This window comes from Condylostylus longicornis, unplaced genomic scaffold, assembly GCF_029603195.1.
Source record: "Condylostylus longicornis isolate FDR11 unplaced genomic scaffold, ASM2960319v2 ptg000084l, whole genome shotgun sequence".
NCBI lineage: Eukaryota > Metazoa > Arthropoda > Insecta > Diptera > Dolichopodidae > Condylostylus > Condylostylus longicornis.
In genome coordinates this window covers 8,370,456-8,384,047 of record NW_026578052.1, presented here as the reverse complement: position 1 = coordinate 8,384,047, position 13,592 = coordinate 8,370,456, and the positions used below count along the sequence as shown (strand labels likewise).

Sequence of the window (13,592 nt, the reverse complement as noted above, 5' to 3'; positions counted from 1 at the left end):
TTTCATTATATTGAAACCATCAAACATTAAAGCGGAAATATTTTATTGTATTATAGAGAAGAAGAACGTTAATGGCGTATAATTATTCTTAATTTAGCTTTTGTGTATATATTACCACATATATACGAGTATTTCTAGTTTTACAGCTTCTATATGTAAATGCGTTTGTATAATTATCTACTGTAATTCTCATATTCTATTGTGCAGATCTGTGTAGGGTACACGCATCGATTTTATGAAATTTTCGTAGAGTGTCAAAAATTAATATATTAAATTACATTTTTGAATGAATGTAATAAATTAGACTTGCGTTTTTAATATTTAAAATTGAAATTTTCCTATTAAAATTATTTTATATTGATTTTTTCATCTTTGTATTAAATTAGGGTTTAATGTAAAATTTCTGGTAATAAAATTAAAATTAATCTTTTTAAATGAGCTATTAATTTTATTAAATTTCAAATTTTTGCAAATAAATTTAATTTTCTTTATAATTCCTCTATCACTATGTATTGAATTGGAATCAAGAGGGCAAGCAGTTTGTACACAACATGAATGAATGATAAAAAATTAAAAAATCTGATGTCGCTAGACCATAGCCGATCGTAGTGTGTATTGTTTAGTTTACCGACAGTGTTACAGAAGATTATGAAAATGCCTCTCCTTTCATTTAAATCAGTTCTGCCGAACTTGAAATACACGCGTGCATACATAGATCGAGAGATCTATATTTTGCTAAAAATACAGCTAATTTAATATACGCTTCTCTTCCATGGAGAAATGTGTTTTAGCCGGAAACTCGATATGCAAACTTTGGTGCCATCACATAACCTCCCTTATTGTATGCAATGCGGTCGGTAACAATAACAAAAATCTTAAGCAAATTCTTAATTTAACTCAAACTAATCCGATTTAATTTAATATTTTATAATCTTGATTTATTACAATTTATTCAAAAACTATGTTATATGGGAGATTCATTTTAAATATAGAAATACTTTCATAATGGATTTTATGAAAATTTTTAGTGTACTTTAAGAATTTACAATATTATTAAATAATTTAAATATTTCCAATATTCTATAAAATTATTTAATATTTAAATTTATTTTCTATTTTTAGTGTATCGTATGGGTATGAAAGGTGAAAAGGGTGAACGTGGTCTTAAAGGACCACCGGGTGATAGTATACGAGGGCCACCAGGTCCACCTGGTCCACCGGGACCAAAAGGTGAACCTGGTCCTTATCCACCGTATGTAGATGTAGGAAATTCAAATAATGGGGTGAGTATTTTTTTTTTTAATTTATATTATAAGATTGTTGTATTGCTGTAATTTTTTGATAATTTTTATGTCTAATTTAATTAATGTTTCATAACGTTTGTACAACCGTAAATGATCTTCCCCAGAACCAAATTCTGAATCTATGTATTGTTATACCTGTCTGACAGTCAATTTATTATTGAAAAGGTCATTCAGAAATGAAGAAGCGAATGGGCCAACGGGCATTTCAATTTTAGTAAAGCCAAAATTTACTTTTATTATTCAGTTTTAAAATTACTCTTAGTTTTTAAGGCTTTTTCAAGTAAATTTAATTATTTTATTAGTGCTAATTGCAACCACAATATTTAAAACTGATTGATTTCTAAAATTTAAATGAAAATTTCTTCAATTCAGCGCACACACAAAATTGAATTTTAAAATTCAATTAATCATATAGTTTGTAGAATATTTTCACTATTACCACACTATAATTATCACTAAATATTAAAAATAGGTTCTTTAATTGCTTTCGGATTTAATTTTAAGTTATTGCGGTCTCCACACTTAACTGCATATACACGATATTTAATAAAATTTTCCGGTTATGCCATTTATCAATTTACCTTTCTAAAAATGGTGAAATATTTTCTTTTAGAATGTGAAAAGATACAATAAATTTGTGTTAGTTCAAAGGATAATCTCAAACCCTTTCTATGATTATTATCGGCGTGCTATTTCGGTTTTGCTTTTATTATTTCAGCTTGTTTTCATGAAAACATAGTAGATTTATTTTAATAATTATGAAGTTCAGTCACCATATTATTATTATTAAAAGTAAAAACAAAAACCCATTATTATTATTTAATATTCATAGTGTTCAACACACTTAATAGAATCTATTATTAAAATTTACTCCTTTTTAAAATTAATATATACCTTTACAACACATACATACATATAATTCATTGAAAGATTTACCACACAATTTAAAAAGTAGAGGAAATTTTCAAAGGAGGATAACACATACAATCGCATAAATTTATCAAAATACCGCGACGCAATGGCTTTCTTCATTCATCAGTGTTATTTTTTGCAAAAATTATTTTAATGAAAAGGAAAGAAGAAAAATAATAAATGAGCGAAATTTTCTTTTTTTTTTAATTTTTTTTTCGACATTAAATATTATTAGAAAATTTTAATTGGAATTTTCCTTTTAAGTAAGTGAGAAACCGTTGTGCTTCACAATGTAAATATTCAGAAGTGCGATGGTGGTAAAGTAATTAACTGTGCCTATATTACCTAATTGAATGAAAAAATGTTATATTGAAAGTTATAAACACATTTATACACATTATTATATTATATATATATATATATGTATATATATATATATATGTATACATATATATAAAATATTTTTATTTCTGTGTGCAGATTAAATATTCAAATAAATATACTATGTGTATAAAGCTCTTATTTGCCGTTATTAGAGGGTATAGACTCTCATATAATGTTCCGTTTGATTATTAAGAACAGGTAATAGTGTTTTAGTTGTTAATATATCCGGCTTTTTAATAAATTCAATGGAACTATTACCAATAAAAAATGATGAATAAAATCAAAGTAAGAGGTACGAAAATACAAAAAAAAAAAAAAGAGAAAATAATAGGTGGCTATATAAATTCCATAAATTTCAATTTAGGTCCAATTAAGATTAAATAAGTTTTTGGTCGGTTTAAACGATCAATTGAATTTTGTTTACTAATATAAAATAATAACTAAATTGCTATAGCTAATTAATTCTTTGAAATTGTATTAATTTACAAATAGCCCATTGCACATATACAGAGGACTCCTATGCCTGAGCTGGAGAAAATTATTGGGTAGCCACCATATATAGTGAAGAAAAGTGAGGAATTTGAGTCGGGTTCTAGCATGTTGTATACGGATGGGTTCAAAACTGGATTTTATACGAGTTTGGACCTATATTGTGCGATATTTCAGGTCGAAATACATGCAATAGAGATCTGTTTGATTGTCAACTTAGAAAGAGGGTAAAAAAACCGTACTGTTTAGTGATTCTCGGACTGAAGGCGGGCGTTTATAGCGTTCCAATTGCCTCAGGTTACACTCAAGTTGGTGTATAGCTTTCCTTTTGCGCCTGTTTATATAGTCCCTGCTTTTCTGTCGACTACCTTCTTCTTCCATGAAACCACGGCTTCCATGAATTATTTAGTCAAAATATAAACATTTATTTTCATTGTTTTACTACATCTCTTGTAAAATCTAAAAGCAAAAGTACATTTTCTGCTAATATTATTCGCAAAGTTAACAATAAAAAATTTTGTGTACTAACATTTGCCCTAAATTGTTAAACTATATTCTGAAACAATCAAGACGACGGTTATAATAACCGGAAATTTTTTTCTACTTCGTGTAACAATTCATAAAATTTTAATGAACTTATGAACACATACAAATACACTTTAATTATATAGAATTTTATTAATAACGGTATTATAATTTTCTGTGGCCACAGACTTTTGCCTCAAATATTTAGTAATGAAACGTAAATAAAGGTTAATAAAAAAGGTATATATGTATGTATACGTGTATAGAAAATTATTAAAGAAAAAATAAAAGAAAATCATTATTTGATGATGATGGTGATAAAAATTTCAATTCTCTTCGACATTTTTGGGTAAAAAGAAATTCTTTACCACAAAACTACTTAAATAGAAAATTAAAATAAGTATGTTAATATAATTTTCGGAATTCCATTTAATTGTGCGGATAATTACTTAAAGTATTTTGTAAGTTTTTTTTTTTTAAGTAATACGGAAGGAATTCTGTAATAATTTTAAAGTTGGTTTTTTTGATAATAGTTTTCTTTTGAAATCAAATATGAAAAAAAATTTCATTGAATAAAATTTCCTTCATTCCAAAGCAAAAATTGGAAGTTAGATTATTTAAAAAATTTTAAGAAAATAAAAATTTTATCGTTGAATTTTGATGCCTTTTCTTTTCCTTAATCCTGCTTGGAGGATTTCCAGCTGATTCTCGTTTCTCCTTTTATTGCTGTGGACCAAAGTCCCGTCAGAGATTCATGTTTTGTGTTGGAGTTTTTCTACACCTAGTTTTCCTAAGCAGTTTTTTGAATCAAAGTCACGATATCTTCCCAAGGGTACTCCTCGTGAAATGGCTAATTTTCTTGCAGTTTACTGTAAACAGCATCTGTTTGCAGTTAGGCGGCTTTGGATTTCTCTTTATAGAAGCGTCTATTTCTGATATTGTACTGTCCCTTTCTTTTAATTTTTAGTCTGATATCGCCTATTAGCAGTTCGTGGTCGTTGTTTCGGCCTGCTCCGAAAAAATTTCAAAAAATCATATTAACTTTCATTTGAAATCTCACTTATATATTAGTGTACTGATACTAAAATTGCAATTTTAACTAGAAAAAACTTTCAAATCAAAAAAAAGAAAACATTTTCTACGTACCCTTATTTTTAATAACTAGACTTATTATCCTTTCATTATAACCAATTTGGGAGGAATCAGCCGCATAACCAATTCATTTTTTATTCTAATATTTACCTCTAAAAATCTCTAACTTAAATCAAGATAATTACTATCCAGAAAACAAATTTCTTACAATTCTAAATTGTAAACACAGAGTATAAGCTTCTTTTTCCGTGAATTTATGGCAATTATTTTGACCAATTATCTTAGAATTATCTGCTTCCCAATACCAAAATAATTTATTTAATTTTTTTTTTTTTCTTAAATGGAACTAAAAGAATACGTGCCAAAAGACTTAATTTCTAATATTTCCGTATTTGTTAAAAAAAATTATAGGATTAAAGGAACTCATGTCCGTACAAAAGCAGATTACTTATGTAGATTTATTCTTATTATTTTTTTGTTACGATATCTGACCCGTTAAGAAATATTAATTTTTCAAATTAGTAAAAAAAAAAATTTTTAGCCAGATAGCATAAAGAACAAGAATGAGGATGAGAGAAAAGAGAACAACGAAATTTTTTTATTCTCATTTAAGTAGCGGTAAAAATAATTTTATGTTTTCATGTCATTGAAATTATAAAATTAGGATAAAGCTTACAAAAATCTCAAAACAATTTAAAAATATAAGAAAAATGTTGAATATATTTTTAAATTATGAAGGACAAAATTGTTGTCCTGTGGCAACGTAATTGACATTTTATTGTAGGTTTAAATATTTTGATTAATTTTGTAAAGAATGTTTTGGCGAAACCTCTAAATTAAATTACTCATGCAAATTATTTGATATACTTAAAATAATTTTATTCAACTCGTTTTTGAACTCACTTTTTTATTTTTAAATTTTCAGGGATCGGCAAAATGTGGATGCAATGCAACGACGCTTTTAGAATTAATTAAAGAAAATGAATCCGTCAGAGAAACAATACGAGGGCCACCTGGTTTACCGGGTAAAGAAGGAAAAACTGGTGCTCCTGGACTCACGGTAAGTTCACATTTTCAATAATCAAAAAAATAAAGTGTAATAATTAGGTTATGCGAAAAGATTTATTATTTTTTAAACAAAGAATCAAACTTGCTATGAGATTATTGTCGTAGTTTATTAATTACATTAGTCGCTTACTTAATTTGAATTTGACTAATTTTACTTCAATTTTCGCATATACCAAGAATTTATTTACTAAAAATGACTTAGAATTGACAATAACTAATTTTAATTTTTTTTATGTTTAATTTTCAGGGTGCCACTGGGGTTTCAGGTGAACGCGGTGCCCCCGGTCCTAAAGGTGACCGCGGCGAAAGGGGCGATCCTGGACCTCGTGGACCTGAGGGTTTACAAGGAAATAAAGGTGAACCAGGTTTAGATGGAACACCTGGTGTACCAGGACCAGCTGGTCCACCGGGTCCGCCTGGTTTACCTGAAAATCTAGATGTAAGTACAAATTTTTGAATTATATTATTTTTCATTTTAAATTTGTTTGTTTCTTTTTTAACCATAAACTTAAATATTTTTATACATATAAAATTTTATTATAAAACTTGCATTAAAATTCATTCGATTAAAATTCTGCAAATGTGTGCAAAGCATTCTTTAAGAAAAATTTTTATTTCCATGAAATTTATTGTAAACTTAAATAATTTTTATTAGTATTTAGGGGAAAGCAAACAATTCCCTTCCTCAAGTAAATTTAGAATTATGGGTTTTACTTATTATCACCAGCACGGCCATCGCCAGCAAGGTCATTTTATTAATTACACAAAACGAAAGCTTATTATAACCTGACTATTGGTGCAGTGGTTATGGCATCGGTCCTTTAACTGAAGCATCTCGACAATAATCATATTGAGCTTTCAGGATTTTTGGCATTAAAGTCAATTATTCTCAAATTTAAATTGAAAATATTTTACGTTGTATGACAAATAAACCGTAGGTACAATATTTTTAAGTTCCATCTATTGTTAACATTTTGAAGCAAAATTTTTGAAATTCTAAAAAGTTCTTAAAACTCTCTGTATGTATGTTCATTCATTATGGTAAATTGTTAAAAAATTCTTAACTTTTTTAACTTTTTTTTTGCATACATTACGTACTGCACAACTACACCTAAAACATAAAAAAAATTACAAAACCTTATCGTTCTACTTTTCTCCCTTATTTTTTCTTTATACAAGCACGAATGTGTGTTCGAAGGGTATCGTAATTTGTCTTACCGTTTGTAACGCTAAGAAATACAGTCTGAGATGTACACACAAGCCTATGTCTTTGAGCAGCATCGAATTCTGAGTCCACCAGTTCCAACGATAACACAAAAGCGAATTGAACTAAATCCACCAAATTTTCACAAATAGTTTAATATAGTAAATGTAAGAACCCTGTTTAAATTGGATGCGATCGAGGCTGTGGTTCGGATAGCTGCGCTACAACTTCAAAGGTTATTTGGCTATATCTCAGAAATTATTACACTATTGATTTTTGGGCTGTTATGTGTTATAGAAATCGTTGAGATTTTTTGACTCCTTGTGGTAGTTGCCATAGTAGTATACAACATCAATAGTTTTTTGGTCATATCTTAAAAACAATTTCAATGACTGAACTGGAATGTTGTATAAATTAATATTGTAATACGGGAACTATTATTTTCGTTTGAATTAATATTTGAAGGGTACTATAAATTCGTGTTTCCGTTAGTAATGCTAAAAAATAAAAGTGTGTGATATAGATGTGCATATATGTATATTCTTATTCGGTGCCGAACTTTCGGCAAAGTCATACAGTCTGTCACATAGTCAACTATGACATATTTGTTTTTCCATAGGATAACAAGTTCGTTAGGGTATCACATAGGTCACATGATCAACACTATTTTTTCTCGTTTTCTTTTATTTTTACAATATTATTAATATTTTGGTAAGGGAAGAAACCAGCATAGTGTTGGCAAAATAGAAAATTTTTGTGTTAAGAACTTTGTTTTTTCTTAGTTTTTTATATTCTCTCTTTTTTTTTAGAAAAAAGGAGAAACTTTTTTAATTTCTGTATTTCCACATGACAGAAATTTCCTGTTTGCTGATGGAAAATCATCTTTAAAAATTTTGTTTTTTCTTTTTGGATTTTGTTCTTTGTCTTAACTTTTTTCTATATAAAATATAAAAGCATATTTTAATGTGTATTATGTTTAATTGTTTGTTTAAATCATAAATACAAAAAAGAAAAACAGAAAATAAAAAAATTATTAAAAGTGAAAGGGAAAGAATTATTTTTTTATAAACAACAATAACAACAACAATGAAAGTCTGCTAAAAATTTTCTATTTAAGGATTTTGTTTTTAAGGTTCTTTTATAAATAAACCTACAATAAGTTTAGAACATTTTAAAAAGTTATAAAATAAAAATTTATTTTAGAATAACTAATTATTCAAACCCCTGTTGATATGCTACTTTTTATAGTAATTTTCTAAGAATTTATGCAATTTGATATTAGAGAAAGTGAGAGCTTCTTTTAGTATAACTTGTGAATATGTCAGATTATGAATTAATTCTTCATAATTTAGAGAAAAAATTAAACTTTGTAGAGGATTTCAAAAATTTGAATTTTTTGGAATTTAATTCAATTTTAGGTGTTATTAATTATTTCAATTTTAGGTTTTGGGATAAACGTGCTCGGCGGCTGATTTCTTGAAGTTTTTTTGAAAAAAAATCATATGGGAGGGGGTTAGGATGTACTTAAACCTTTTATTTTATATTTACTTTTTATAGGGTTCCAAAAAGTATATACATAAATTGTCATTTTGCCTGCAAAACGGCATGCATTCCATGAAAGTTATGTTCTAGTAGAGGATGTAGCGCTTCAAGAAAAAACGAGAAAAAATAGAGTTGACCTTTGTAATACCCGTACGAATTTGTTATCCTATGTGCAAACATATATGCTGTAACTGACTATGGGACAGACTATGACTTAAAGTTGCCGTATTACCATATTAATTTCAGTACAGTGTTTTTCAAAATACAGTGTGTGCCAAACTACTACTGAAGTTGTATGGCAGCTACCAGAAAGAGCCAAGCAATTTCAACGAATTTTATCAAGAACATCGGCCCTACTAATATATTCGCTTGTGTGAAATTTCAATACCGTAGCTTTTATAGTTTCTAAGATATAGCCAAATAAATTTTTAAGTTGTATGGCAGCTACTCGAACCGGTACCCCGGTCATACCCAATTTAAATTGGGTTCTGGCACTTACTACAATTAATCATTTGTGAAAATTTGGTGAACTTAGCTCAATTAGTTTTTGAGTTATCGCTGGGCCGGACGGGCAGGCGGACAGACAGACGGACGGACGGACGGACAAACAAAGCTAAATCAATTCAGAATTCGACGCTGATCAAAAACATACACTTGAGTCTATATCTAAGACCGTTACTTCTTAGCGTTACAAACGGTAAGGCAAATTTAGTATACCCTTCGAACATAAGTTCGTATCGGTATAAAAAGTTCAAAAGACCATTTTTTTAAAAAAGACTTTGCTTAAATTTTAAATGAAATTTTCAAATTTCGTTTTCGAAATTTTTACTGTTTAATAGTTAATTTTATCTCAAAACCAGAAATATTCGTAATGTCATGCTCCTCTATATTATGGCATGTTTCTTGGTTATATTTTAATTTAATTGTTTTCAACAAATTCGAGAAAAATATCAAATTTTTTTCCATATTATATTATCAAACTTGTTCAAAAAATTATGGATAGTAATTCAGAACTATAACCAATTTCAACTAAACCATCATATCAACCATATCAACAGTCACATATCAACCATGTCAACTCTTGGTTTACTAAAATTTTTATGTACTTGAACAATTTCTTCTGGGCATAAAATGTAAGCCAAACTTTCTTTTGATCTTTAATTATTTTCAAATATTTTACTTTAACTGTTGCATTACTCCCCACATACATTTATACATATAATATGCATATAGAACAATTTAAAACCAGAAATACCAGCTTAGTTTACATTTAACAAAAATAGAGAAAAAAAAAATCTAAAAATTTCACTTTATTCTTTTTATTTTAATTGCACATTTTACTGTGACATAAATGCCAAAACAATAACATTAGCGTTGAATATAAAAAACAGAAATTGCTAGAGAGAGAGAGAAAAAAAAAAAATAGCGGTTATGTAGATTACTTTTTCCATTTTTTTTTTTATTATTTAAACTTTATCCTTTTTTTTAATTTACGTAAGCGAATATTATAAAACGTTTCTGAAGTTGCATCTGCAATTTGCATATTTTTTTTGATTTCTTTTTTAAATTCCCCACACAAATGTATGTAGATGACATAAAAAAAACAGTAAAATCTGTCCCAGAAACTTAACTGTTATATAGAATAACTTACCCGCTATATAAAACCAGCGAATAAGTAATAAAAAGAAAATTAAGAGAATACAAAGACTCCGCAACTGTACAACTTCAACTATATTTTATTATTCTCTCTCTTCCTCTCTATCCCTCTTGCTCTCTCTATATATAATATTTTTCTATGCAAAATGCAATTTTTAAACTTAGGTTTATTCTATTTTTCTATTTTTGTTTCATTTTCATATTCCTCTTTGTTTCTTTTTTTTTTTGCTGTGAAACATAAATAAAGTGTTGAGAGTACTTAAATCAAGGATGAAATCATTATGGAACGTAAACAAAATATTAAAAGAATGCATTTTATATTATTTAAAGAGAGAACCAGAAAAGACAAGAAAAAAAAGACAAATAGAAGAGAAAATACAAAAACACTTTCTTTATTAAATCAGTGGCTTCAAGCACAAACGACTTAAGTCTGTTTTAGTGATTTCGAGATAAATGCATTTTAAACTTTAAATTAAATTTTGAAAAAAGTTATGTAGTTTTTTGAACCAATTTTTTTTTTGATCGAAAGATAATTAAAAAAGGAAGCGATTAACTCATAATCTGAAGTAAAACAACTAATAGTATTCTCATAATTATGAAAAAAGTGAGATAGGCGGTTATACAAAATTTATAAAAAGCACTTTGCAAAGCATAACTCGACTTAGGCGATTTGTGAAAAATTACTTTTGCATTTTCGTCAAACTTAAGTCGACTTAAGCTGTTGTTGCAAAACTGAAAATATGGTTTTAGGTGACTTAAGTTATACTAAAAAGGGAAGAAATATATACATTATTTTTAGGTTATTTGATTTTTCACTCTTTTTTCAAATCATTGTCATAAAAAACATAAATTGAGGTAAAAAATTAATAAACTTCGAGTAAAAATTATTTCTAAAAGTTTAAAAACAATTTTTTCATTAAATTTAAGAAAGGTGACAGTATCTTTTATTCTCTCTCGGATTCTCCAACTAAATATGGATGAGTATCTGCTAAATCTCCAGTCTTAATCTTTTTGTAAAATTTGTGAACCAAAGGATCAATAAATTGCATCAAGTAGTCTAAGTTTTTCTTTTTTTGGACTAATTTTCTCTTCTTCTTCAATTCGAAGTATATCTTGAAAATCTAACTAGGTAACACCTCGTCTTAAAATATAAAAAATCTTTGTATAAACTGTTCTTGTAAAATATTTTTGGAAGTCAATTTTTTGAAATCTGTGGTGCGACTCTTTCCACTTAAGAGAATTTCAAAAAGTAATTCAATTACAAAAAGGCTTCATTGTGCAATGGATCTGACAAAGTTGTTACATTATTGTAAAAATGAACACATAAAGTAATCTCTAAAATGAGTTTATGAGTTTTGTGTTTGTTATTTTATTTATGTACTATATAGCCCATATGACTTACTTGTTAATAATGATACTAAATGCGAATTAATTAAAATTTTTAAATTAAAAACAAAATGAAATCGTGTGTGAGGCATTACAACTACTGTAATGAAAAGTCAAATTTGATAGTGAACTCGAACTCGTATAGAAAATAATAATTCGATACTTGTGAAAAATAAATCTTGGAGACGTATTATTAATTACATATAGAGAATGGTTTGTTCGTCAGTTTTTCTCTAAGTTCTGCCGTAAAAAGTTGTGGCAAAGTAAATTGGTTCGGAATTTGCTCTCCTATCATAGAGTATATAATATTTGATTATCAAATAAACAAAGAATATTGTAAGTTTGCTCGACATTTTCATTTTAGCTGTCAAGATTTACTTTTCAATTAAGACTCCATACAAATTGACCACGAGTTAGTTTCGAGCGTTCATGTACTTGAGTGCATTCAGGAAGCCCGGTCGCGAAAGATTAAGTGAATTTTTCTAACCGTTCGGCAAATTGTAAAAGGCTTTTTCTTAAAAGAATAAAAGTAGAAAGCCTTTCAAATTTTTTTATTTCTACAGATATGTTCACATGCCCAATAGGACTCGAAAACAATCAATTGTCAATTTTAAAATCAGGATCATTAATACAGTCACCACGACCAAAGTCAATTGCGGTTTTCAAAACTGTATTAACTTCGGTTTTCAAAGTAAGATCTGTTGTGTAAATACTGTTTATTTACTATAGGACCAGTTTCGCTAATTTCTATGCCTTAAAACACTTTGAATCTGTTATGTTAGTTTCAAATATATTGCAATACCTCTAACATCCGCCACAATCATCTCAGCTCTGCTAGCAAGTTCCAAAATTTTTAACGTACATTTATTAAGCGTGAATAAAGTTTATATTGGATACTTTTTGCATTATTTAACAATTTCCAACATAAGCACATTTTAAAACAATAATAAATAACTGTCTTTATAAAAAATACTTCCTTGGAAATAACAAAAATATAATAAATATTTGAAAATCGCAGAAATTTGATCTCACGGAAATGAGTAATAAAAAGTATAACAAAATATTCTTATTCCCAGATGTACCAATTTTATTTATTAAAAACCCTTGCAAATTATAGTAATTTGAATTTCCTAACAAAATGTGTTTTACTAGTTTATAATAAAAATATTGCTTTGTAGTACAATAATTAGAATAAAAACTCTTGTTAAACACAAAAATTTGATCTTCCTAATAACATGTGTTTTACAAGGGCGTAATAAAACAACACTTTGTTTAATAATACCATTAGACGACAAAGGCAAAACAATCTACCATCAGGTAGCTAGCCACGTGTCATTTTAACATGGGAACTCCGTCAATTGAAAAAAACATTTGCCGCAGGTAAATCACGAACAGACCTACAAGATTATTTGTTAAATAAAAGAATTCAAAACTTAAACGTGGTATATTTGGGTAATTAGAGCATTAATAATGCAGGTAACTTGTGCAGATGTTTTATATTTTGGGTTAAAAAATACAGCTATCTTACTTGTCTCTGAATGTAAGATTTAATTTTAACTATAGTGAACAAGTTTAAAACATGGACATAAATTACCTACACTATATATCACATAAAATAATAGGTTAAGCGTTATAAAATACTTTTTATTATAAAAAACTAAAAAATATTCTATACTAATCATGTATTATTTCGAACAGTAAACGCTTAACTTTGGTTTTTGGTTCTTATTTGCACGCGTTATAAAAACCTAACTCGACATAAGAAGCCTTTTGGAATATAATTGCATTTGCAATAATCGCCTAACTCGAGATGAGTTTAAACAACCAACAATTATTATTTTGCACAAACCACTTATGTCGAGTTAGTATTTAAAAAAACTCAAAATTGATTTTGCAACAAAAGCTTAACTCGAGATAAGCGGTTATAAAAATTCATACATGAAAAAAAAAATGTCACTAATTTTGATTTGCAACAATAGCCTATCTCGAAATAAGTGGTTTGTCAAAAACATAAAAAAGATGTTTTCTGA

General features: G+C 27.7%; 1 protein-coding gene across 6 annotated transcripts in view; it reads left to right on the top strand.

Moving 5' to 3' along the window:
- LOC129613459 (collagen alpha-1(XVIII) chain) overlaps positions 1–13,592 on the top strand; it is a 197,403-nt gene that overhangs the window by 55,704 nt on the left and 128,107 nt on the right. For all 6 annotated transcript variants that reach the window (XM_055527539.1, XM_055527536.1, XM_055527538.1 and 3 more), the window contains 3 exons: positions 1,123–1,283; positions 5,632–5,766; positions 6,022–6,213. In XM_055527539.1, the coding sequence (XP_055383514.1) occupies positions 1,123–1,283; positions 5,632–5,766; positions 6,022–6,213 (488 nt within the window). The remainder of the gene's footprint in view (positions 1–1,122; positions 1,284–5,631; positions 5,767–6,021; positions 6,214–13,592) is intronic.